Below are 27,735 nucleotides of genomic sequence, written 5' to 3' on the forward strand. Positions count from 1 at the left end.
TTACCTCACCACTTAAAAACAAATGATGAAGAATAATAATAATAATAATAATAATAATAATTGTGGGGAGCTAAAAGTACTAGTGTTGTTGGGTCAAGTCCGAGGAATATGAAGACCAAACCAATAATCAGCTTGATCCAAGTGAGCCTAAATGACCTTAAAGAAGAGCTTTGTTGCCGAAGGGCTAGAGAGCCTGAAGACCCTAAATAAGGAATGCACGAGGAGGGTGAGATGAAAACCCAAAGCCAAAATATGGGAGCCGAGGAAGGCAACAGTGACTAGTGTGGAAAAGGGGGAAGGGATTTCCTAGAGAAACATCCATCATCTCCGCATTGAATACACTACACCAACCATGCCAACCACATTAATGGCTGGATGACACTTAAACAGTGCCAACACAACATATAGCCTCAAAAGGAAGGATAGGACAAGTATCTTGGAGGGGGATCAACGATCCTCCATGCGAAGGAAAATGAGGAGATTCTTAGTGAACAGGGATCGAAACCCAATACTAGAAAGAATAAACATTTACCTTTGTATCCCATCAAGTGTAAAAGGCTCCTCAACCATTCCGAGGAAAGATAAATTTAACTTTTTATCCTTAATCAACTTGATTAAACCTAATCTTGCTGCCTTTATTTTTTTTTCTTTGATACAGTTTATCATTTAGGAGTCAAAGTGTTGGTCCGCATACCCATATCTACAAATTAATTGTAGTGGGCCTTGATCCAATCCCAATCATATATTGGGCCTCAAATTTTTACCCCATACAATAATAATAACAAATACAAACATGTGTACTTTAATTTCTTAAAATGATGGCAGTGGCACAAGTGGACACCTATATAATTGGTGTAATTTTCCTTCCTAATATACTATTATATGAATACTACGATACAAGAAATTACTTCATAATTTCAACTCTATGTAACTGGCTTTTGTCATTTCCCCTTTCAAACTGTACTTTTTGGGTCGGAGAACATCAATGTTGTCTAAAATAATTTAACAACAAATTTTAGGTGGTAATTTGTTATTAACTATTATTGATGAGCAAAAAAATGATTTCAATAGTGGGCTCAAATTAAAACTAGTAACTTACCATATAGAGTTTATTGTTATTAAATTATTATAAAAGAGAGGTGTTACGTCCACAATATTTTTACAACATTTTTACAACAAATCATAAGTGGTTAGTTGTTATTGGTTCAAATTTGAACCTAATACTAAGATTACTTTTTTGCCCTAACAATAACAACCAGTAACATCCTGCCACTTAGGATCTGTTGTAAAAATGTTGTAAAAATATTGTGGACATATCATTTCTCATTACAAAAACTAGTATTTAACCTGCGCAATGTGCGGGATCGTTTTACATATTAATGAACTTTGCATCTAATAATTTAATAATTTAGTATATTTAAGTATATAGTGTGCAATACCTAAAACTATATACATTAAATTGTTATGAATATGGGAACATACAGGTTCAGGAATGTGGGTCAATGGTGACAGAGGAGCATTACCATGCTATGTTAATATTATCAAAGAATAGCTGCAAGGCTACCATAGTAACAGAAATTTCACAAACTATAAACAAAAAATTAACCAAAAGATATTAAGATGATACCATTAAAAAGCTGTAATGCATCTCAAATCCACAATTCAAAAAAAGCTGCAATGATACACAATCATAATCTTTCACTAAAATTCATTGCAATATGTACAAAGTAAATGACACACAATAACTTAACAATATATTTAGTTTACTCTTCTCAAAAAAAAAAAAAAAGAGTAATCTAGTACGTCAATTTTTTTATCTTGCTTGTAAGAGTATGTTATTTATAAAATACACTGAGATCATTAGACTTCAAATTTTTTTTTCTTCTTTGATGCAATCTGTTTAGTACCCTTTTGATGTTTTTGTAGCATTTGGAGTGGCACACTTTTATCATCAGTTTCTTCAACTTTTGTAGTTACAGCAGCGATTAATTGAGGCCTTTCAACAGATGTTTGTCCTATTTCTATTTTTTGATTGGCGATTGACTTGCCCTTCCTTGATTTCCTCACGATTTCCTCTATTGTGTCCTGCAATAATTTGTACTTTTATTAAATGCTATTTGAAATAATGAAAGAATATATGCATGTTACTTAAAATTTAAAGTGCTTTCATTGTACTATATTGACTTTGATGGTGTCATACAAAATTTAAAATCATATAACAAGCAAGGTGGAGTGTATGCTTCAATTTAAATGAATAAATATACTGGAAATAGATTTCAACTTTATTATTACCTGATCTCTTTCAACTTTATGTGAGATTTCCGTTTCCAAAATCTTTGAAACGGTATAATTTTCTCTTCCATATTTCAAATTATATTCATCAAGATGCAGTTCAAAGAAATATTCATTGCCAATTATCCTTTGAATCTCTCTTGGCAGGACATTGTCATCCAATTTCAATTTCTGTATAAACAAAGAGTCATACAATTAGCAATTAACACATAAATTAGAGAATGATGCAGTATTCAAAGAATTATATCATTCTGCACTTACTTTCCGGTTTTCTTAATATCCACTCTGCTGTGTGTGCGTTTTTTATGGGGGGCAGAAGTGCCAAGGCATCTAGCCTAAGTCAAAAAAATATATATATATATATTTGACAGTAATTTTAGGACTAATGTTGTACGGTTGTCTCTCAATTCATGCTTTTTTATAAAATTTAAAACTATTAGAAAAATATATTAGAAAACAAACATAGACCAAGTATCATATAAAGGGGTGACATTTCAGAAAATTTCCACAAATGAGTCATTCTATCCAGTACAATGACAGTTTCAAATTATAAAGTATCATCTAAGATTACAGCATTTGTAAGGAAGTGTTAAAACTTCAATTTTCAGATAATAAAGACATAGAGTTGACATTTATATATGAAATTACCTCTTCTTGCATCTCTACAAGTTATTTTGCAGTCTTAGATATGATTTTCTCAACTCCTTTATCAAGCAAAGCTAATGTTGTTGAACCGGTCTCATCTTGTACTTGGAGTTGTATTCTATAGCTATTTCAGATACAAAGTTGTTAGTAGAATATTACATATATTTTGTGTGTTTTTGTGAAGTTACAAATCATTTTTTTTATTTACCTTGGGACTGCAAATTTTGGCTCATTTTTACAACGGTCGCACCATAGAACTCCTTTGATTTGTTTCACCTTCGTCTTGCATATAAGACATGCAATATAATACCATCCATATTTGTTGTTGACATTAATGATTTTGGCATTGCATGTTACCAGAAAGTTCTATAATAAAAGTTTAGTTAATTTTTAATGTTATATCTTATTATTAAACACATAAATAATTACAATAAATTTATATTGTAAAAGTACAGTTGATACATTTGTTTCTGAGTTCCATTCCAAATCCTTTATTTCAGCAACTGTTTTTCTATTATGTAAGGCAAGTTCTCCATCTTGCACTTTAGGTAGTCATTTTGGCATAATTTCTTTTACGTTTATACCCATGGTGGTGTTCAACCTATACATCAACATTAACATTAATTTATATTTGTTTCCTGAATATTCAATTTTTTATCATAATCGTACAAATTAAGAAGTATTGCAAAGTAGCCATCCAAAAAAAAAAGTGTAGCAGTAGTTACTTGTCTTTAATTTCTGCAACTTCTGGAATGTCTAGATTGACATACAACTTTGTTGCAAAAGTGGATGATAATTGATAGTCACCTACAAAAAAGTTGTAAAACTTTATAAGGATTGTTGATAGATAAATGTTGTGTACTTGATAAATGGTTTAGTCAATTGTTACCTCTGTAAGTTTTCACAATAGTTGAAGTGACTATTATAATAAATGGCCCTTTATTTGTATTGTAGAAATCATCATCCATTTGTTTTGCAGTATTTCCCCACAAAGTTGTTTGAACTGATTTTTTTCTGAAATTGTTTATATGTAAGTTTGAGGTAATAAAAATTTATAACACATGAGTTTTTAAAAATGTATATATATATATATATATATATATATATATATCTTACTCTTCTAACAACAGTCGAATGTTTCTAAGCTTTGTCAGACACCCTCTTGTGATGATCTCCTCAATGGCTCCGATGTAGTCCAATATGCCTATCACATCTGGTAAGAACATATTATTATTTTAGATAAGAGTTAGATAATTACCAAACAGTGAGTTATTAACTAATAATATATAAATGGTATATGTAAACTAACTTGTAAAACAAATAAAATTACCAGTCAAGTAAGTAGTCTCACAACAATGGGAAGCTATTGTTTCATAATCAGCAATTTCAAATTGTAATTGAGGTATTGAATGATCAAGCCCGCTGATTTTTGAAACTGAAGTTGTTGAGTTGAAAAGAATTTTGAAATTGTTATGTATTGGACAGTAGTTCCCTTTATTTTCCTCAACTAAGAAATTTGCAATTGCATATACACTCCCTTCATTTAGTTGCGGACGGTAACTTTGAGCCAGATTCTTTCTGATGCTTGCATGTATTAATGTTCCCCACAAACATTTCAAATGAATTAGCCTTTGATGCAAACCATCTTAATCATTTATAATTAACTAAAGAGGAAAATAACATTAAGCATCAAAGGAATAGTCTGAAAGCCCTCTAATAACATCAACGATGATCAATAAAATGCAACAAAATTAATCAGCATTTAGGGAGTATTTAGCAGTTGCAATTTGGTGTTGCTATTGGAAATGGACTCCTTAGCTCATTGAGTGGATTTAAAATCAGCACCTCCTACATTCAATCCATACATGGTTACTCAAATTCACACTATTGTCAGCCACTCTAGTAATTGAGTCTGCAAAAAACTTAACTACAATAGCAACAATCTGAATGGCATTTATGAACTCTAATGATCCTTTTATGTTGAGACCAATTTTAGTCCATTTGCCACAATATCAAAAGTAGACTCATTTACATTGTAATTCCTAAAGGAGAATGGACAGAAATGGAGCCTAACAAAATAATTCCCTTGAATTCCTTTAATTGTGTAATTCAAACAATCTGTGAAAAACTGAACTGTTTTGTAGAGAGGTTTAAAGTTTGAATTACCACTTAACGCAGCAGTGGATGCAGCAATAGTTTCTCCAACTTTAACAAAAGTAGAAATTATGACTGACCTCATTTATAATAGACACCCAAAGTACTTCACTGTTAGTCTACTACGCAAAAAGCATATACCCAAATCCTATTTTCCCTAAAATGTTGATCAATTATTTGATTATTTGAGATCATGCAGCATTGATCTCATTTAAAAATTCTGTTGTGACCAGCAGATCCAATTGTGTATGAATGTAATTTTGAGGAAGGTGCATGTTACATATATAAAACATTGAAATTACATAAGTGTATAATCAAATCCATTCTCCAAAAACAGGACAAAAGATACTAATTTGCACAATGTATGCAACTGATATCCACAAATTAAACATGAAAAGTACAACACTTTATTGATTTTTATAAAATATAGCATCAATTTAAACATATAGACTGTAGTGAAAAAAAAGAAGAAGATATGAACACGATGTGGCATTGCATAGATATGACATGGTTATAGCAAGTATATATTTGGGAGTAATAAATTGAATTCTTACCTGAAAAAAGGAGCTTAATTATATGTTAATTAGGACACATTGCACACACCCATGCACTTATTATCTTTTTCATAAAATTCTTACTGTTGTGAAAAGATTTCTAAAAACTGTTCTTACAGCGACCTCCTCTTCAGACCTGCAACCTCCTAGTAGAGAGCATATATTGTAATTGTCACCAAGCGAAAGTTCTAAACATTCTAAACTCTGATACTTAAAAAAAATGTACATGACATTCTTGAACATTATGAAATGCTAAATCAGCACATTCAAATGCAGATCCTATTTGACAGCTATGCATTACTAACATCAGGAAACGGAATATAATTTTTTTTTTTTTTTTGTGAATGTTGTTTCAGATGGTCAACTTAGATTAATGTATATAGTACAATAGGCTTTATTGATGAATATAGTTTGGAAAAGAAACTTTAAAGACAGCATATTAGTAAAAATTTATTCTAAAAGAAAATCAGTTATGAATTTACCTCTTTGTCAACCAATATCATATCAAGACTGATTAGGTCATGGTCATTTGCTCTATTAACTGCATCCCACATTCGCAAAACTCTAACTTTCACTTTCAAGTTCTCTTTATCCCTCGAAATCTCCTTCAAAGTTGTGTACTCCATATTCATATGAAACTGTAATATTTGCACAATTTGAACATCAGTAAAATTTTAATTAATTATGGAGTAAAATCTACTGTTTGTGACATAAGTGATAATCTAACTTACATTATCAACAGCTTCAAAATAATTTTAATAAATAATATGTATTACCTCTAGGTAAATCATTGAATATTTCTTTATATACAATATTTTTTGTGTGAAAGTGATCATCATTATCGTTTTCTGCAATAAGTACCCTAAGGCCATTTCTGCTTGTAACTCTAGATACGGCAACATATAACTGTCCATGACAGAAAACTGGTTTGTCTAAATAAAGTCCAACACATTTCAAAGATTGACCTTGGCTCTTATTAATTGTCATAGCAAAGCATACTGATACTGGAAACTGTCTTCTCTTTAGTACAAATGGCCATTTAGATTCAGAAGGGGAAAGAACTATTCTTGGAATAAATACTGTATCTCCAACATGAGATCCTAATATTATTTGAGCTTCTAAAACCCATTTTGATAACTGAGTGACTAAAAGTCTGGTACCATTACAAAGTCCAGCACTTTGGTTTAAATTTCAAAGTAGCATTATTAGCAATCCTACTTTCAACCTAAGTTTATGGTTTGGAATACCAGGGACCTTCAATGAATTGAGAAACTCTGTTGGATACATGACATCTTGATTTAGAATGTTGGTTGAAGCTTTACATATTGAATCTGCACTAAGATATGTTTCTTCATCAACATTAATAAGGTCAATCATGTAATCATTTATGTCTTCAACAACTTCATTTCTTGGAGCTAAAATTTCCCTCTCTTCTAAATACTTCGAATCATTGAATTTAGTATGAAAATCAGGATAGGTAGCATTCATGATATCATTGAAAGGATGACTACCAGGTTGAATTAGTAAGTCGTGTGGTATTTCAATCAATGCTTCGCTTTCACTATTATTAAGTTCACCATCACCAACTTTCAATATCCATTCAGAAAATTCTCTTGCAGCAATATCACCTGGATTTTGGGTCAGCCTCATATTTTTTGTCAAAATGAAAACTCTACAATTGTTCCATAATGAAGACTTGTTAATCGATGCTTCAACTATTTGTTCTCTACGTCCTTTAGCTACGACCGGTAATATTTGTCTAAAATCACCACCAAGAACAACTGTTTTTCCTCCAAAAGGTTTATTTGCACTGTCGCTGCCAGTAAAACGTAAAATATCTCTTAATGAATGATCAACAGCTTCAAAACAGTTTCAGTGTGCCATAGAAGCTTCATCCCAAATTATAAGACTTGCTTTTGTCATAAGTTCTGCAATTTGTGAACCTTGTTTAATTCCACAAGTTGAACTGCCTATTACAATTATTGGTATTTGAAATCTCGAATGAGCCGTTCTTCCTCCCGGCAACAATAATGCAGCAATTCCAGATGATGCAACCGCAATGACAATCTTTCCTTCTGAACGCAATCGGCATATAATGGTTTACCAAAGATAAGTCTTCCCAGTTCCTCCATGTCCATATACAAATAAGAAGTCACCTTTATTTCTCAAAACAGAATCAATTACTACATCATATATATTCCTTTGATCAAAATTAAGACCATTAAAAAGTTCAATATGTTCCACTGCCAAAGAATCTCTATCATAATCCAATTCTTCTTGTAATATTCTGTTGTTACATTGTCTCAACAGCATTGTGTTTGGATATGGTATTGTTTCAAATTCTCACAAAGACCTTCCATTTCTTATCATAATTTGTTCTATATCACTAAGTGCATAGTTCTGCAATTGGAAGTCATCAAGATGTAGATTGTCATAGTGTAAAACTACTCTATGATGATAAAGAATGTCTTCAAATAATAACCGCTAATTTGAAATCCGTAATTTATAGGGGTCTGAAACTTCACAAAAAATCAGCATTGTGGCGAAAAGCTCACGAAGTTGTTTTCCTGAAGCCCAATGTGAGGCATGATTTAAAGCTTTATGCCACTCTTTATCATCATCAAGCAAACCAAGCGCATAACATGCTGATCTGAAATCTGAATATACTACATTATTTATAGTTCTTACTTCTTTAAAGGATCGAGCTCCTTTAACAACATTTAATAGCATCCGTAAATAAAAACGCTCTCCACTTGCAGGATAAGCATAGTATATACGCCCTATACATCTTCTAGACTTCCTCAATCTCCATTCCTTGTCTCTTTTATGCCAAACCCATTTTGTTGGAAATTCAGAATAAGTCAATTCCCTTGCTTCTTCATACAATTCATTTGCCTTCATCCATTCTGTAAATTTACTTTTTCTGATTTCTGGTCTATCAATGACATCATCTAAATACTCACTATCTTTAAAAACATCTGGCTGCTGATTTTCAATATGGAAACTAAGTCTTTGAACAGCAGGCTATCGATAGTGGATTTCAAACTCAAATATCCTCCAACATGTCTCTATGGCAGACACATATCTACAATTTAAGTATCCTTTAACTTCATCCGTGTCTGTCATATTTTGCATTCCAATAGAAGCATCAACATGTAAATTTTCTTCAAGAATTAAAGTTGCACGATTAGGTCCCTTAGTAATATACTTGAATAAGTATTTGATAGACCTTGAACGATTACACCACTCGACATTTATGTGAGCTTGAAATTTCACCAATAATTCAATATTGTGAGGAACTATAAATCGATTATCGAGTTTAACTCCGTTTCTTTCAGCATATGTTCCATTATTCCTCCTATATATTGGGAAACCATCATTATCAACAGTGGTTTGAGAACAAAATTTCTTAGGAAAGTGTTTCACACATTTGTTCTCAATCATACAACTTGCCCTTGAATTTATAGATCCGCAAGGACCATGGACCATGTATTGTTTGACAGCATCATAAGCTAGGGGTTCCTTATTCAAATCTGGAATTTCTGCTGAGATTATCTTGTCAATTTCTGCTATTGTAGGATGCTTGTCATCATTATGTAGAAATAGCAATATGTGTGCATGAGGTAGGCCTCTCTTTTGATATTCAACGGTGTAGACAACTAGAAACAAAATAGCAAGTTAATTATATTAATTTAGATTAATTATGAACACCAAAAGGAATAAGGGAAAAATATATATTAAAGGTGTAGTTTAGTGTACCTGCAATCACTCTTCCAAAGTGTCGACCATGCTTTAAATCGTTTAAAAGCTAATCAAGTTTAATCCTAAATACTCTTGCAATCACATCAAGTCGGTCTTCTATTTTCTGCCATGGTCTCCTAGATAGGAAAAGCTCAATTTCGGCCATTTTGCATTGCATGTGAAGGTAATAAACAGATCTGGATAGCTAGCCCATCTACAGATCGCCATTGCATCTTGGTAATTTTCAATCATATACCTTGGACTTCCTATGAAACTTGAAGGTAAAACAATTCTTTTTCCAGTAGATGCGGGGGTTGTATCACCTCTCATAACCACATCCTTCAATCCATTATACAGTTTAATCCTCAACTTTTCTTGGTTATTTTTCACCCACATAAGTCTTATTGCCTTAATACATGTGAAGGGGTTAAAAATAAGAGACGGACATTTCCTTTGAATTTGAAGGGACGGAGAGTATGAAGACGGATCGACACCATAGGTGACGCGAGTAGGACGGTTGAATTTACTGAGTATCTGTCATATATGAATTAATTGCAGATTCTAGGTTGTGTGTCACTTGATATGTTTAAGTCGACTTTTGCTTTATCTCCACGCCAGCGTGCACACTTGAACTTCTTGCATCACACGTTTGAGAAGACTCCTATATGGAAAAGAACTCAAGAAGGAAGTTGTATCCTAAAAGGAAGGGCAATTCGACCCAATATAAATACCCCAGAAACCCTAGATATCAAGGTACGCACGATTATCTCAACTCTGGCATTCTAGGGTTGAAGAATAAAAGCTCTAACTTGACCTTCGGAGGGTTTTTGGCCGGCACCACACCGGTGCTCTCTTTTAGGTCCTCTTTTTTCATCTTTTGCAGGTGTTGCTTTGGTGAGAGGAGTGCTTGCAACTTACTGGTGATTTTTTTGGCTTCATCAACATGTATAGGCATCTACATCAAGTTGTTGATTAATCGACCACCAGATATCAATGTATGTCCCTCATCATCCCGCTCTTGCAATCTGAATGCATAATACTCTCTCATAGTAACGAAGTCATTTGTGTCAGATCTGATTTCATTTATATTTCTGCACAGAATGCCAAGCCTAAAGCCATCCTCACCATATGGAAATAAAAGAGGATATTGCAATGCCATGTACATGGAGGCAACTCATTGATCCTATGTAACCCTCCTTTTAATTCCACAATAATATCATGATATGCATTATCAAAACCAATATCGCCAACAATGATTGCAGCAATTTCAGAACATGTAGGAAGATTGTACTATCTTCCATCTGTAGTTCGTGAACCAATAAGGCGTAATCTTAAACGATGAATATCACGTTCTAGGAAATGATCTCTAGACATACGAAATATTTTCACCAAATTGTTTGACTCATTAAACATTTGGATCAATGCATCAACGATAGATGGATCAAGGTCTTTATTAACTGGACTACTACTAAAAGCATTCATTCTATGTTGGACTTCATTTTCAGTATCATAGAAATATAGCTATGCAAATTGTGGGTCCTCACCATTATTAGGAAGCAGTGTTCCAATCCTATGGTGGGTTTGGCCATTAAGTCTGAAAATGTAAGGACCTCTACCATCGTTAACTCGATTATCCACCTTGCCACCCATGGATGTCATTGCAAACATTGCGTTATAACTCCTTATTTGAGTTCTGAATGTTTTAGATCGTTGTCCACCAAGAGGATCTAACAACTCATTAAGAAGAGGAGGTGGTTTTTTAAGCAAAGGCAACTTCACCTTACCCTCCATACAGCACAAAGAAAATTTTGGATTTCTAGGCCTCTTAGATTTTACGCTTCTTTCTTCATACTATAACACCGCACCACAATGGTTACATACATAAGAAGGTGGGCCAAAATTCCAAGGTTCAATAACATTACTTATGTTCGATTCATTTTCTCCAAAGGAATGAACAATGTTAACATCAATATCTAATGAGTTGTCTCTCCTTTTTCTTTTTCTTTTCAGCAATGACTTTATTTTGTAAAGAATTTTGTCTTTCATACTGTTATCTTTTGGATTGCTTTTCAAACATTATCGTCCGTCTTTTTTGTCGTTCTAATCTTGCATTTTCCATTTTCTCTTTTACTATTATAAGATGGAGTAGTGACAAAAAAATTAGCATATGTTTTAAGAGTCAAAGAGTACATATTTAATAATCTTTTCAAAACTACTTTTGTTCAGATATTTTTTAATCAAACATCAACAAATGATAAAGACACAAATCTAAATAAAAGTAACAAAGGGGAAATTAGGCTGTACTGACCTCTCAATTTAATTCAGCAGCTCTTTTTGAATAGCACAAACGGTTTTAAAAGCTAAAGCAGAGATGATAAACCTACAATAGTACGTGAGAATGAAAATGTCATTCAAAATACAAAACATGGCAGGTTTATTTGAAGTAAACAGCAAAAAAACTATCAGTTTACTGAAAAACAAATGAATACCAAAATAAGCAAAGCTAACAACAACAATAATAGCATATTTAAAAACACTGACAATAAACTGAACCTAATAGGCTGAGTAGTACAAAAACTAATAGATACCAAGTCCAGAAAAAACAAAGGCAAGAATAGGAGTGAGTGTGCTAAATACGTTAAAAATCATGAAATTTGGTGTAAAGATAGAATTAATTCAAGTATATTCTCTAAAGCTTGAAATCTGAATTAAAATTTAAAAATCGAATTTTAATGCTAAGATTAAAATCTAATATGGGGTAATTTCTTTACATTACAACATAAACAACCATCCAAACTCACAAAATATTCATCCAACAGGTACAAAGTATCAATCATGATAGAACATGATAGAATTGCAATGACAATACCAAGTTCAATTCCATATATGATTTTGAACTTATGTAGACACAAATAAAGCTGAAGCGCCACTTCAAAAACCAAAAAAATAAGTTTTTTAATTTGTCAAAGCTTTTCTAATCAATCTAATGAATCACAAAGTCAAGCAAAAAACAAAAGTTAGCATTTTGTTATATTTTTATAATTTTCCTCATAGTTTTAATAGCAATTGAAAGACTATAAATGTGTAACACTAATTACAAATGTAGGTATCAATTATACAAAAAGGTTTCAAGAAATAAAATTTATAACAATTTTTTTTTTCATTCACATGCTCATCTTTGGATTTCTCTTATAGGAAACGTAAATGCATTATTTTTTTTAATATTCTGTTCTTTAAAGAAAGTGCAGTTAAATAGTTCAAAAAATTGTGAAAGATCATTTTAAAAAATGATGTTTTCAGTTTTTATTTTGCTCAGAAATTCGTTTGAGGGAATTATTTTTTAAAAACAGAATCACAATGAGAATTTAAACATCCTAGAAAATAATTTCAAATTTACTCCACATATATTCACTCTACAATTTGAAATCATTTCAGAAACAACATACAAAATGGCATAAAACTAACCTAAAATACATAAAAATTGAATAGAATATTGTTAACAATTAGTCATATACAGTAGAAAATATTAAGAACACAGGTAAGACAATTATTTTTTTCATATAATTTTAACCCAATATGAGATCAAAACATACATAAAAGGAAATAACAATAAGACATAAAGAAACAATAATTGTAGCAGTGACAAATTGACAATCAAAATAAAATTAAAAATATCAAACTTCTTCAATCTCCCTGTTTCTCTCTAATGGAAGGAGAACTCTGTTTTTCTTTTCTCTAAATGGTATTCTAAAGAGTAGTTTATGGGAAAAAATAACATGTAGCTAAGCGAACTGCTTATTTGGCTAATTTCACCTCATGTAGTTACAGCCACAAATATCCTACACCAATTAAACCAAGTCTACAATAAAAACCATACAAATTTCAAAATGAAGAAATCTTATATTAAGTAAATCAATTCCAAGTAAGATCAATTACTCAATAAATTTCTTCATATGAGATTCAGGAAGCATGATGTAATTCTACTAAAAAAAATAAAAGAAACCCATTAAAGCATATTGCAGGAACAAAGTTTAAATTGGTAAGTATTATGTTGTAGTGCAACTCACATCCTAACAATCCACTCATCCAAACTTTAAATCAAATAAATATTAAATCAAGCCCCAAAGAAAGTAATGGAGAAACAGAGACAAAAAAAAACTATAGATTCAAAAAAGCAAGTAGACACTGGAAGCTGCCTTCTTTTTAGTACAAAATGCCATTTAGACTCAGAAGGGGATAAAAGTCAAATAATTGATTATAGAATTTAGGAACAAAAAGTTGAGGAAAATAAATGTAAAGAAGTTGAACAAGGGATACATTGCATATTTAAATTTTTAAAAAGAAAATAGAAATGAGACCAAATAACTTAGGAACCAAAAAATACAATGAAGTTAGTTATATGCATACTAAAGTTTATAACAATGAAAAAACTGTCAAACGTGTACTACAATTAGAGTCCCTAACTATAATAATAATAATAAAAAATAGCTGAAGAAGCAAGTTAAAAAATCAAACAGATATGAAGAATGCCATTTCAGGGAAATGTTCCCTTCACATAAACCATGCATGTCATTCAAAGAATCTGTCTGATAAATAGAAAAATGTGAGGTTTGTCAGGGAAGATGAGGTTTGGCAAAACAAAAGAAGTTTATCTTCATTTTCTGATAATAACGAAGACAAATAGCTATTGGTGAGAGTAATCTCTATCTTCACCTTGTGATCATGATGAAGATGCAACAACCAACAACCTATTATGATATAGCACATCAAGGGAAAGAATTAATAAATCAACCAAAGAATTAAACATACTAAGGACACACACAAAAGAACTCTCACCGAAGTGTCGACTTCCTTAAAATATGCGGCTCAAGCCACAACAAACTTTGAAATGTAATTTGATGGGAATAAAAACCCAGACAATATGATACTTCACAACAAAGATTGCGTAATTTAAAAAATGGAAAATAAATTGAATCTAAATTAAATCAAATCAATGTCAAAGAAAGAGAACATTTTTTTCACATTAAATTTAGTAAAGAAAATTGAGTATAGCACATACACAACAAACTGAATTAGTGAAAAAACCTTCAGCTGATCCAAGTTCAATCAAACATAAACTCTATCAATTTATATAAAATAAAAATCAGATCTAGTAACTTCACTTTTTTGCTTAGCATCAAGACAACAATTCACTATTAAATTCTCACGTTACTATCATAGTATCATCATAAGCCAATCAGACCAAATGTTATAAAAGGATAACTTGAGTAAGACCTGGTATGCCGAAGGAATTGAGTTTTATAAAAATAAACAAACAATCAACATTTTAATTGTCGTGCCATTAAAAAAATTGTGAAAAGAATTTGGTTAGAAAACTATGAAGATTTGCCTGTACCCATTATTGATCAACAAATCTGACCTTAGTATCATATAAATTAAGTACCAACACATATTTCAATGGATTACTCATTTTCAATGAGTCTTATGTAATTTAGACGGTGCATAGGTAATCTACATTTAAAGCTGATGACCATCATTAAGCACAGTTTGTTCATTATTTAATGGGGAAGACCTTATTAGTCTATATAATATAACATAGATAGGTTTATGTTAAGGATGGCAATTTATTTTCGACCCGCAGATACCCGGTCCGGCTCGACCCTAATCGGTTGGATTTTACCCAGCTCGATAAATTATAAGGGTCGGGTATGGGTTTAAAAAAAAAAAAACCCGAAGCGAGTCCGGGTTTTTGCAAAAATCCGGCCTGAACCCTGACCTGGACCCGTTTATATATAAGTTAAAAATACTAAAATACCCCTATATATATATATATATATATATAAAAAACTTAAAAAATCCTAACCCCCATGTTCTCATTTCACTCCTCAGCCACATGTCTCTTTCCCCTCTCCCCCTCTCTCGGTCACTCCCTCTCACTCACCCCCAACCCCCGATCTGTCACCGCGGAGAGCGAGAACTTTCTGGAGACCATTAACCTTGATGGTTTGAAGAGCGTGGCTGATCTTCTCAATAGGCACGTTGTTGTAGGTGAGATGCATCATGGACTCAAAGCAGATCATGTACTACATCCTGTTGGCGACGTCGAGAGTGAGATCGGCGATGGAACCATCGGCTCCCCAAGTGATGTCGCAGAATGCAGTGTTGTGAGCCACCATACACTCCATCCTCTCGAACACCACTTTTTCTTCCCCTACCTCCCAGATCTTCTCTATTACCTTCATTTTTCCCACTCCACTCAAATCTGTGAAATCACCACCGACACTCTACTAATAATAATAAAGATGAATTAGATTAAATTTCACTCTGTTTTTTTTTTTTATAGGATTTTTAGTTTTTCACTCTGTTATAAGTAAGAAAGAAAGAAATTAGAGATTAGAGAGGAGTGAGAATAGGGACACAGATCTGGGCAAACTTTTTTTTTTTTTTAATTATTGGGCCACGTATGAAGGTTGAAGGCTTCAGGCAAAAAAATAAATTTTGGGATTGGGCCACTGTTTAGGCCCAAATCGTGACATGCCAGCGGGCCCATAGGTGCCTAACTGGCCGAGTTTGGGGTTAAGAAGAAAAAATCCGTTTAATAAATGGGCCGGTCCAAGTTTTTAGGGTAGACTTGCGGGTCGGATCCGGATATGAAAAAACCCGGCCCGAACCCGACCCGTTACCATTCCTAGTTTATGTTATGAATAATAATAGCTCACCGGATAATTAGATGAGATCATCCATGGTACTTAGATGGGTGGCCATTAGATGAATAATGAGTAATTATAATTAACAGATACTACTAGTAACTCATGATGATTAACAAACTTGGCTAATAAATGAATAAAATTATTATTAAACAGTTTATGGCTTGATGGGTTAACATACTGAACAAATAGTGGTATTCTCTTAATATTAGGAAATTTGGTGATTGATAATTTGGTGATATAATGTGAGTGGTAATTTGTCAATGAGTAATTATTTTCCAATTAGTCACTGTTTTTAATTTATAATCAGAAAGTCATAATAATCGGAAATCTATTGATCTCTATATACCCATTTACAGAAATTATGAGTTTATAATTGCATCAACTCACCTAAACATTTGTGGGATAAACTCACATCAATTTCAATCTGGACCAGTGGTTTTCAAGATGTCTATTATAGATAATCATTCATCTAATTTGTGAAACAACTACCAATATTTCCCATACATGCCATTATTAATGATTATAATAAGTCTATTAAATTTTATTATATTGGTGTAAAAGAAATTTTTTAAATAATGTAACTAAGCAATTAAATACCAAGCAAGCACATATAAGAAAATTCTATATCCATATAAAAGAATTAATAAATAAACCCGTAAAATAACCTCACCCACATCTACCATATCAACCTTCCCCAAAATGGCCCATTCATTCTTCCATGACCGCAAAGAGGGAATCCTCTATACATAAGTATATCCATAACAAAACAGAATATCAAAACTAAATCTCCACAAACAAACAAATAGCCTAAAATAAAATTGGAAACAAAAGATATATAGCAGCAAAACGTTAAATCCTATTCTAATAGGATCCCAAAAAGACCTTCAAGATTAGTTACGTATACAAATGTTTAAACTACGTTTCTTCACAGTGAAAAACCAAAACTATTTTCTTTTGTTGTTGTAATTTCTGTAAAGAAAATATAATTATAAAAATCAACCGCTACTGTACACGAAACACTTTATGCTAGGGACCACAAACTAAATATACAAAACTGGCTTGAAATTGAAATTACCAATTATACAGCCCTCACTATTACAAACTAAAATGTCTCAAAAACCAACAAACACAAACACAAATAAGTGAAATTGATTAGAAAGCATAGTGTACAAAAATTTGAAGAGATTTCCAACCTTCTATAAGGCTGCTAGAAATAGGGCAAAAAATATTAAAGCAATTCCTACTTTCTATTAAAAAAAAAGGGATAAAAATTTATATCAATAGAGACGTATATCAATAAAGAAATAATAAAGAAAATCAACAAAACATAGATCTGCACAGAGCATAAATTAATTCAAATTTTGGGTTGAACAAAAAAAAGCACAAACATGACAAAAAACTATCAAACAAAAACAAAATTTAATCAATACAACAATCGAACAAACAGAACTCAAGAAATTGTAAAAATAAATCAGAAATTAAAGAATCTAAATCAAATGAACAAAAATCTTTCATCACAGCATAGCAGAAAGTCAAGAGTAAAGATAGTGGAGACAAATACAAATGGAGAATAGCAGCAAGAAAGGCAAACACATGGGAAGTAACTCTTTCACCACAGCAACCATATAATCTGACCTTTACATCGTACACTTATACATACACAATAACTTTACTATACCTGGTTACAAATCTCACACACACCATTACACAAATATTCGGACCTATACATTTATATCAGTTTTTTTTTTTTTGGGAAATATTTTGGATGAGATTTATTGCCAATAAATGATGGTACATTAAAGGCTAAAGCCCAATGAACAAAGGTAAATTTTCTTTATTAATGATATCTTTCTTCAATACAGAAAGGTAAATAAATAATCTTTGCATATAAAATTATATATTGAATGAAAGAGTCCAACTTTGTGCTTCTAAAAAAAACAAAAGAATTCGAGTTCAACTTTGTGGAAGATTTATGTATTGTGTGTCGATCACTAGATTGGTATCAGTGGAGGAAGAAAGGCATTTTAATGTTCAATACCTTCTTATTCTCTATGTTCTAGGGTTTCATTTTTTTCAAATTAGAGCAACTACAAACAAAAAACTTTAAATATATATTGTAAAAACCTTAACAACAATGGTAAAAAAGAGGTGAAAATTAAACAACATAAATAAAATGACAGAACTTTATTTTTTTGACAACACATAAATGGATGTTCTTCATCACCAAATCCTTAAGAGAGAGAGGTTGAAGGTACCAGTGAAAGCGGAGATCGTTGGAAGCTAGTCAATCTGTGTTTTCCATGCCTAACAACGATAGAGACAGATTACATGTCACTACTTTCATTTTTTCCATAAATCTAATGAAACACACATGAACAATTTTTATCTGTTCTGAAAACCCATTTATCAATGAGGTTTACCACAAAATAACTGAGATTATTCAACTGACATGATTATCATTTTTCTTGCTTACCCTTCTTAGGCAACACTCATGTTCTTTTACTTATATAATCAAAAGTTTAAAATGCGTGTACTTTTATACACCACTGAACTTTAAGTAACTAATAGTAAGTCTAGTACTATGGATCCAAATCTGGCAAAATATTGATTCAAAGCTAGCAAAAAACAGAGAAATCTACAAATACCAAAAAGTGAAATGAAAGACAACACAAACCAAAATTTAAAAAATGGGTACAGGGAAACACACAATCAGTAAAAATAGAAATGCTATAAACCACAAACCATTTCGATTTTCCTTTTTTTCTGTGTCTTTAGTACCAAATTTCATGACTCTTCTCAATTTTTTTGGATTGTGTTATTCAATTCCTCTTGCTTTAAAAATCACAACTGTTGGGTCTCAACAACATACCAATGGACCACAAATATTCACTCAGGAATTTGAAAGTAACTCAAAAACATCAAACAAACATATAGTAAAAGACAAATGGTAACAATGAATGCAAATATTAATTACATTACAATTCAAAATTTATTTTTTCTTATTTAAACATGATAAGTCACAATCCAAATTGAATCATGTGAGTTCATATGTAAAGAGAACACTTCAATATTTGCATTCATTAAGGATCTTGATTCTAGCAAGAACCAAAGAAATTAAAATCTAATTGTACCTTTTAATTCTCTTACTTCAAAAGTCCCAATGTCTTTATCTGGCACAGGGAAACAGTATTTTGCAACTGGAGGGAGAAACAGAAGAAAAAAAAACAATTCAGAAATTAATTTCAGTGGCAAACGAAGGAAAAAAAAAACTGCCAAACAGGAACAAAATTCTAACAAAAAAAACAATAATCGACAAAACAAAACCCAAGAAATTGAAAAAATAAATGGGAATGAAGAACTCTCTCCTTCTCTCTTATTTCTCTGTTTTTGCCCTCTCCAAACCTAAATCATATATAACCCCAAATTTCAATAAATCAAATCAAAACCTAAAGTTACATAAATACCTAAATAAAAATCAATCCAAATCAGAGCAACTACAAACGAAAAAATTTAAATATATACTGCAAAAACCTTAACAACAATGGTAAAAAAGAAATGTATGTTCTTCAGCACCAAATCGATTTCAATTTGAGAGAAATCGTTAATTAATCTACACTCTATAGTAATCTTCAACACCCTAGACACGGTAATTGAATAGAAAACAAAAAAAGGGGGAAAAAAAACGTGCCTACTTTCTGAATTATCTTCTGAATCACTTTCGAAGAGCCTATTTTTGCAAAGGATGAACTAAGTCTTTCAGTTTTCACTGCTGTAGAAGACGAACATAGTCTTTTTTTTTCGCTTCCTTTTCGATTTTCTTTTTTCGTATGTTTGTTGGTCTGGAACACGGTATCCGGATCTGTGTCGCTATGAAGTTGCAGCGAAGAGGTTAAAATTAGAGTCTGGTCTGTGCGGCAATGGAGTAACAAAGAAGAGGCGGAAGTTAGAGTGAAAAATAGGGTTTGTGCCTTAGGGCTTGCGGTTTTTTTTTTTTAATAAATAAACGTTTAATGAAAGCGAGCGAAAAACGTTTAATGAAAGTGAGTCTCCAGACGCACCGTGCGGCGTTTTTTTGCTTACGTGTCAACACCTCCTTAATTGTATCAAAAGACTTCTACTTTTATGTATAGTACTAGTCGCGGACCCATGTGTTACGCGTGATAATTTTTTTTTATGATCATGTTATTATTTTGAATATTTTTGAATGTATTACTACTTAAGTTGCATTATATATGTATGAACAATATATTGTAGGATTCATGATGATAGAAGGTATTGATCTTGAAATTAGATGTGGAAAGGATACAACTATACTTGGCCTTGTAGTTAGTCTAGAGTTGATCAACCGTCTTCCCAAGTTAGTAAAATTTAATTAACTTAAAATTAGATAGAAATGATTTTATAAATTTCAAGTTAGCGTCATGCTAGGTGAAAACTTTAGAGGACTGAAATTAAGTTCTTGCAAGTCTTTTTAAATAAATATAATAATAAAAAAAGATCTATTCCTTTGAAGATAGAGATTAGTATTATAAATAGGATGAGGAAATTTTATTGTATTATGTTTTTTGCAAACATATTTTCTACTAAACTCGGTTGGCTAATTTGTACATTTCCAAGTCAATTGAGCACATTTTGCATGTTACATGTAATTCTTCATTTCCATATGGATAAGGGCATTCACGACTCCATAGTACCTACAAACCATCAGTTACTAACTATCATTATAGTAAAAAATAATTTCAAATAATTGGTCGATAATATGAAAAACCTACACTACCAAAAATAATATGAGGACAATATTAGAAAAACATTTCATTTTAGTTACAATTGACATTTAGACATACATGAAGAAAACTTCTAGCTTTTGCACTTGTAATTTGATAGATAATCCGTAATAATTTGGTAAACAATATGAATAGCCTACACAACCAAAAAATAATATAAAAATGATTTTAGCATACCGAAACAGAATATAAAAATATTTTACCATAGCTTTTTTATTATATTTATAATTGAGAGTTGGACATACTTGACAAAACAATCGAGCTTTTGAACATTTAATAGAAAATCCGTAATCAACTGGTAGAAAATATGAACAACCTATACAACCAAAAGATAATATAAAAAATATTTTAGCCTTCTTTTTAGGGGTGCATTCATTTTACTGTCATCTATTTATAGTGTCTTCCTAGTTGGTAAGTAAGTTCACACATGTAATATGAAGGGCATTTTTCTAAGACTATTTGGAGATTCCTGCCTTTATGCAATTGCATTCAAAATGTAAATATAAATAAAATATTAAGCATTGTGGCTACAAAACATAAATAAAAATTATGTGATGTTTTTGCACCAGTCATGTTTTTCAATAGAAAATATCTAATATATGAACATATTACAATCTCATCTGATGGTTATCTCAAAATCTGAACATCATGTGGTTCTAAAAAATTTGGATTTTTTACTAAATTATTTTACAATCTCATCTGACAGTTATCTCAAAATTTGAATATCATGTGGTTTTAAAGTATTTGGAAATTTTTTTAATTTATAAAATTCCCCCATTTTCCCAACTTGTCTGGGTTTTATATTATTTTGTATCGTGAGAATGTAATTCAGTAAAATTTCATATTGAAAAATAGATACCATAGTAAAATTTCATTAATTGAGAGTTGGACATACTTTACAAAACAATCCAGCTCTTGAACTTGCAATTTAATAGATAATCCGTAATCAACTAGTAGAAAATATGAACCACCTACACAACAAAAAAATAAAAATAAAAAATATTTTAGCATAGCCTTTTCATTTTATTTATAATTCAAAGTTACAAATACTTGAAGAAACAATCCAACTTAAAAACGTGTAAATTAACAGGTAACTTGTGAGCAACTGGTGGTTAAAATAGTAATCAAAACGATGACAGGTATCCACATCATTCAACACCAAGACCTTTTACGTGATATTTTTGCACCAATCATGTTTTTCAATAGAAAATATCTAATCTCTAAACATATTACAACCTCATCTGACGGTTATCTCAAAATCTGAACATCATGTGGTTCTAAAAAATTTGGAATTTTTACTGAATTATTTTACAATCTCATCTTACGGTTATCTCAAAATTTGAATATCATGTGGTTCTAAAGTATTTGGAAATTTTTTTTATTTATAAAATTCCCCCATTTTCCCTACTGGTCTGGGTTCTATATTTTTTTGTACCATTGGAATGTAATTCAGTAAAATTTCATATTGAAAGATAGACACCCTAGCTGCTGACGTGACTCCACAGTACCTACCAACCATCATTTACTAACCGTCATTATAGTATAATTTCAAATAACTGGTGGATAACATGAACACCCTACCAATAATATGAGGACTATTTTAGCAAGGCATTTCATTTTGGACAGACTAGAAGAAATATTCCAACTTGTGTGAACTTGCAATTTAATAGATAATCCATTAAAATTTGGTAGAAACCAAAAGATAATATAGAAATTATTTTAGCACACCAAAAGATAACATCATTAATTGAGAATTGGACATTCTTTACGAAACAATCCAGCTGTTGAACTTACAATTTAATAGATAATCCGTAATCAACTAGTAGAAAATATGAAAAACCTACACAACCAAAACAATGTTAGGATTAGTGCCCTTAAATCCTATTGTATGATGCTATGTATGTTATTATGTGTGATGTATGACTTAATGTTGTGATTAATAAAGTTTTTTTATTATAATTTAAAATAATGGTAACATGAATATTCAGACATTATCATATAGTCCATGAGATGCATAGTATGTGATTTATGTGATTTGGTCACAAAAGATATAAATCACAAGTTCTTTGTATTCAGAATTTTAGTTCGTAGTCGGTGATGAAATTGGGCGCTTCATCTACGAAGGCTATAACATATCAACTAAGATGATTTGTCTTGATCATGGAAGTGGAGACTTCTAGTTGATGTGTTGATATGTTTTAAGAGTTAAGACATATTGAACTGGACCGCTGTAAGATTTATTATTCTCCTAATGACTGTCAAATGAATAATAAATCTCACGACTTTTATTTACATGAACTCTTAATCCTAAGAGAATAATGGACCTGATCATGAAGCGTAGGTTGCTTTGATATATCAGAAGTGAGATCTATCCTAACGATCAAAACCTCAGTATGTTGGGCAATTACATTTAGTGTTGATAGAACATATATTCTCAAGATGGAATTCATAGTCTCTTAACGGAGATATAAAATATTCCCTTGAGATAAGTTTAATGGGTTCAGTTATTCAGAGAGTTAAGCCTAACCACTTTAGTAAGGATTTACTAAAGTATATATTTATGGAATTGGATTTCATAAATATATAATGAATAACTTTAAAGGATTAAACCGGGTACTTAAGGAATTTAGATGTAGTAATCTACAAAGTGACAGTCTACATTCATAACTTTGTATTACTATGAATATTTTATGAATGGGTTGCATGTACAATAAAGTCTTGAGATATAATTTATAAATAAGACTTAGAGTGCAATTATATTTATATAGTGGTATTAAATATAATTAATGATAGTTTTGGACTTGTCGAGAGTTAACAAAAAAGTCTAAAGCCCATTGTAGCTACTGTCTTATTAGTCCCTTTTGGTCCCACTCCAAGCCACACACTTAAGCCCAACTGGAAAAGCCTAAAAGACCAGCTCAATTAGATAATTAGTTACATACAAAGGAAGAAACATACAAAATTTTCTAAATGAATTTTTTTGTAAGAGAACACTATTGTGAAATGGTGTGTGTGTGAGTGAGACACTCTAACATTCTTCCTTGAAAACTGATTGAGAGACCACACATCTTGGGCGTTAGTAGAATTGGAGTGGAGATTGAAAGTGTTCCTGAGAACTTCTGATCTTTGGTTTTGAATTTCATCACTCCAAAGTACGCTCTCTTATTCTTGAATTCTGAAACTTACATAGTGCATGTTATCGATTGTGAATGAAGTAGATCCGTTAAATTTCCGCTACGTATGTTTTGTATGAGATACAAACCATGTTTAATCCTACAAAACAAAATATAAAAATTATCTTACCATAGCCTTTTTCATTTTATAGCTGTTCAACTTGCAATTTAATAGATATTCTATAATCAACTAGTAGAAAATATGAACAACCTACACAACCAAATAAAAATTAAAAAAATATTTTAACATAGCCTTTTCATTTTATTTATAATTAAAAGTTACAAATACTTGAAGAAACAATCCAGCTTATAAATGTGTAAATTAATTGGTAACTTGTGAGCAACTGGTGGTTAAAATAGTAATCAAAATGATGACAGGTGTCCACATCATTCAACACCAAGACCTTTTATGTGATATTTTTGCACCAGTCATGTTTTTCAATAGAAAATATCTAATCTATAAACATTTTACAATCTCATCTGACGATTATCTCAAAATCTGAACATCATGTGGTTCTAAAGAATTTGGAATTTTTACTAAATTATTTTACAATCTCATTTGACGGTTATCTCAAAATTTAAATATCACGTGGTTCTAAAGTATTTGGAAAATTTTTTATTTATAAAATTCCCCCAAGATAATCCATTATAATTTGGTGGAAACCAAAAGATAATATAAAAATTAGTTTAGCACACCAAAAGATAATATAATCTCAATTCTATAATAGCCTTTTCATTAATTGAGAGTTTGACATACTTTACGAAAAAATTCAGCTGTTGAACTTGCAATTTAATAGATAATCCGTAATCAACTGGTATAAATATGAACCTACACAACCAAAAGAAAATATAAAAAATATTTTAGCATAGCCTTTTCATTTTATTTATAATTAAAAGTTACAAATACTTGAAGAAACAATCCAGCTTTTGAACTGAACACCCTACACAACCAAAAGATAATATAAAAATATTTTAGCATAGCCTTTTCAATTTATTTATAATTGAGTGTTGGACATACTTGAAGAAACATTCCAGCTTTATTTACAATGGAATTTATTAAACAATACACTGCAAAAAAGTAGAAGTAACATGTTCTGACTATGTGCAACTGTATCAAGCTCTGACTGCACGCATATTTGTTTTTTATCCAGATAGACTGCTACCTCTGCCTCCATAGTGGTAATGGCTTTGGATCTATCTATGACACTTGTGGACCAAGGAGGCACATGGCTGATGTACTTCGGTTATTTATTGTGCGTTACAAATGAAAATCTACAAAATCATATCTCAAAAGGCATATGGGATACTATGGAAGGTGATGATGTGGTTCTTGCATCACAGCTTGTGACAAGAGACAATGGTTCGAATGAAAGTTTACAAGTATAAATGCTGTATCAGAAAATTTTCTTAAGCTGCTACAATATTGCCTGATTTTGCTCTAAATAATTGTCACACTATTTTTGGCTTATCCCTGCCTAGAACTTCCCCACACGTTAACCAAACCAAATTGAACCAAATCACCAAATCTTAGACGTGTGTTTGGTTCATTAAAGCTACATCAAAAGGGAATCTCCTTCACCTACCAAATCATTTTGGGAACCTAGGGCCTCATAAATGGTGTGGGGTAAAATACACCAAGAGAGGAAACTACAATGATGCAAATTTGCTTTGAAAAAAAACATGCATATGGAGTTAATAGTCCAATTTTGTAAGGGATTAAAAGACAAACCTTCAAATGTGCATTATGTCGTTTTCTCTCCCAACGCCAAATATTCCCATCATTCATGGTCCTAAACCTGGATTTGAATTTCCTTTAAAGACATTTCAAAAAACATTTAGTCCATAAAAAGGTTTGCAAGGTTACTCATGAATCTTGATTGCTAACCCTAAAGTGAACCACCAATGTTGTAGATGATTTACAAAAAAATGCTACTTAATTTGACATGTAGATCATTACTAAAATATTGATACCCTCTAAGGTATATTTACATTTACATTTAAATTTATTTTATATGCACATATGCTCATTATGCACCTTTCATTATATTAAGAAAATACAAAACCATTTTTAACATTTAATAAGGAAAACCCCAAGTTGAATTTATAGTTTCTATTTTTTTGCATTGGAGCATAAAACTGCTCAATTTAATTTAATGAAAATATAAATACCTTTTATTAAGCATTGTAGCTGCAAAATATAGATAAAAATTATGTGATATTTTGCTCCAGTAATGTTTTTCAATAAAAAATATCTAATCTCTGAACATATTACAATCTCATCTGACATTATCTCAAAATTTGAATATTAGTCCAATGGTATTGCAACATGTTTAAAAAAAAAAAAAAAAAAAACCAACACCCAGAATCATACAGTCCCAACAGAGAAATTTCAAATTTTACAATTAATTCAAACTCCTGATTTGTTTTGCATCTAGTAATGGTGAAGTACTTGTTCATCAAATTGTATTGTATTGTATTGTTAGTTGTGCCTATGCCCATTTGTCACCAAGCCACATCATGGGGTTCATCTAAATATCAAGTTTAGCTACCATTGGTTTTGAAATATCAATGGATATTAAATTTATAAGCTTAGTTGCATAATCCAATTTGGGTGTTGGGACAACAGAGAATATATACTTTCGCAATAAGATGCTTAAGAATTAGGAAACAATCTACCAACCCATCTTAAAATAAAACTGCAGCATATAATCATACTAAATCTGTTGAGTTTGAATATATAATAAATAAACAATTGCAACACTCAGCTATTTTATCAAACAATTGGCGTGCATCTAAGAAAAGCAAAATTTAAAGGATATAAGAAGATGTAAAGAGAGAGAAGTAGGCAGTTTTCTAGAGGACTCAAGGGCAGGGGAGAAAATAAAAGAAAGTAAAGAATATATATTTTTACAAGAAGGAAACCATCAAGCAAAATAATAGAGCAAGAAATTGGGATGTAGGGATACCTAGGCATGTAACGTAATAGAAAGTAACCCAGCAGTAATCCAACAGTAACAAATTCAACACCCTAACAAAAATGAAACCAGCCACACCACATATGAAATAGGCAGAAACAAACGTAGAAAGGAAAAAAGAAACCATGAAGCAAAATAATAGAGCAAGAAATTGGGATGTAGGGATACCTCAACTGAACCACCCAGCTTACATTAGTTTTTATATAGATGTGAGGAGAGGAAGGAAGACAGAGAGGCTGCCGTTAGAATCCAAAACAGAAGCTGAAACCGTAGAATGGGAAGATGAAACCATGAGAATCAAAAGGTGGGGAAGGGGAAGAAACCAAACCTGAAACAATGAATAAGTTGTAACCGTGAAAACTTAAAGCATAAGTTGTATAAGTTGTAACAGAAGGCAAGGGAATAGCATAAGTTGTAACCGTGAAAGACAATCAGGTTTGACAAAGGGAGTTAGTTGAAAAGGCTTTGAGTGTGGGCTTGGGCTTTATAGTGGATTTAAATGCATAAGAAATGGACTTTGAAGTAGAGTGAGCGTAGCAACATTAAATGCTACGCTTCAGTTTTTAGTAATATATAGATTAGATATTGTGAATATAGAATTTTCGTGCATAAAGTCTGCCATATTCTGTTGTTAAATCATTCCTATTTGACCCATTGCTTTGTGTCAAGATCATGTATACCTATTTAGCTTGATATGTCTCTTGTTT

The 27,735-nt window shown here is 31.4% G+C and overlaps 3 protein-coding genes and 2 long non-coding RNA genes across 10 annotated transcripts; all 5 read right to left on the reverse strand.

The window, feature by feature from the left end:
• Nucleotides 1–1,805: 1,805 nt before the first annotated feature.
• LOC142606855 (uncharacterized) lies at nucleotides 1,806–3,422 on the reverse strand. The gene is made up of 4 exons (XM_075778213.1): nucleotides 3,146–3,422; nucleotides 2,941–3,061; nucleotides 2,293–2,463; nucleotides 1,806–2,085 (listed from the first exon to the last, which is right to left on the reverse strand). Exons 2-4 carry the CDS (start codon nucleotides 2,950–2,952, stop codon nucleotides 1,861–1,863), a joined length of 408 nt encoding a protein of 135 aa, XP_075634328.1. The 5' UTR covers nucleotides 2,953–3,061; nucleotides 3,146–3,422; the 3' UTR covers nucleotides 1,806–1,860.
• A 409-nt stretch (nucleotides 3,423–3,831) lies between these two features.
• Nucleotides 3,832–4,504, reverse strand: LOC142607301 (uncharacterized). The gene is made up of 3 exons (XR_012839290.1): nucleotides 4,268–4,504; nucleotides 4,054–4,150; nucleotides 3,832–3,951 (listed from the first exon to the last, which is right to left on the reverse strand). It is a non-coding gene; the product is annotated as an uncharacterized LOC142607301 (long non-coding RNA).
• A 1,611-nt stretch (nucleotides 4,505–6,115) lies between these two features.
• On the reverse strand, nucleotides 6,116–7,958 carry LOC142605877 (uncharacterized). The gene is made up of 4 exons (XM_075777304.1): nucleotides 7,802–7,958; nucleotides 7,589–7,720; nucleotides 6,864–7,504; nucleotides 6,116–6,283 (listed from the first exon to the last, which is right to left on the reverse strand). The coding sequence occupies exons 1-4, from the start codon at nucleotides 7,956–7,958 to the stop codon at nucleotides 6,116–6,118; spliced, it is 1,098 nt and encodes a 365-aa protein (XP_075633419.1).
• Nucleotides 7,959–8,129: 171 nt separating this feature from the next.
• LOC142605879 (uncharacterized) lies at nucleotides 8,130–15,466 on the reverse strand. The gene is made up of 3 exons (XM_075777305.1): nucleotides 15,328–15,466; nucleotides 8,754–9,304; nucleotides 8,130–8,669 (listed from the first exon to the last, which is right to left on the reverse strand). The coding sequence occupies exons 1-3, from the start codon at nucleotides 15,464–15,466 to the stop codon at nucleotides 8,130–8,132; spliced, it is 1,230 nt and encodes a 409-aa protein (XP_075633420.1).
• Nucleotides 15,467–18,271: 2,805 nt separating this feature from the next.
• On the reverse strand, nucleotides 18,272–27,441 carry LOC142607087 (uncharacterized). 6 transcript variants are annotated; one of them, XR_012839235.1, is made up of 7 exons: nucleotides 27,197–27,441; nucleotides 27,020–27,081; nucleotides 25,783–25,864; nucleotides 24,811–24,882; nucleotides 21,776–21,851; nucleotides 19,228–19,293; nucleotides 18,272–18,400 (listed from the first exon to the last, which is right to left on the reverse strand). It is a non-coding gene; the product is annotated as an uncharacterized LOC142607087 (long non-coding RNA). The 6 variants fall into 6 exon arrangements; XR_012839234.1 differs by lacking the exons at nucleotides 18,272–18,400; nucleotides 19,228–19,293 and adding an exon at nucleotides 20,640–20,790 and having other exon boundaries at nucleotides 27,197–27,440; XR_012839237.1 differs by lacking the exons at nucleotides 18,272–18,400; nucleotides 19,228–19,293; nucleotides 21,776–21,851 and adding an exon at nucleotides 20,640–20,790 and having other exon boundaries at nucleotides 27,197–27,436.
• Between the last annotated feature and the right edge of the window lie 294 nt (nucleotides 27,442–27,735).

The sequence above is a fragment of the Castanea sativa genome, chromosome 8 (genome assembly GCF_040712315.1).
Source record: "Castanea sativa cultivar Marrone di Chiusa Pesio chromosome 8, ASM4071231v1".
Lineage (NCBI taxonomy): Eukaryota > Viridiplantae > Streptophyta > Magnoliopsida > Fagales > Fagaceae > Castanea > Castanea sativa.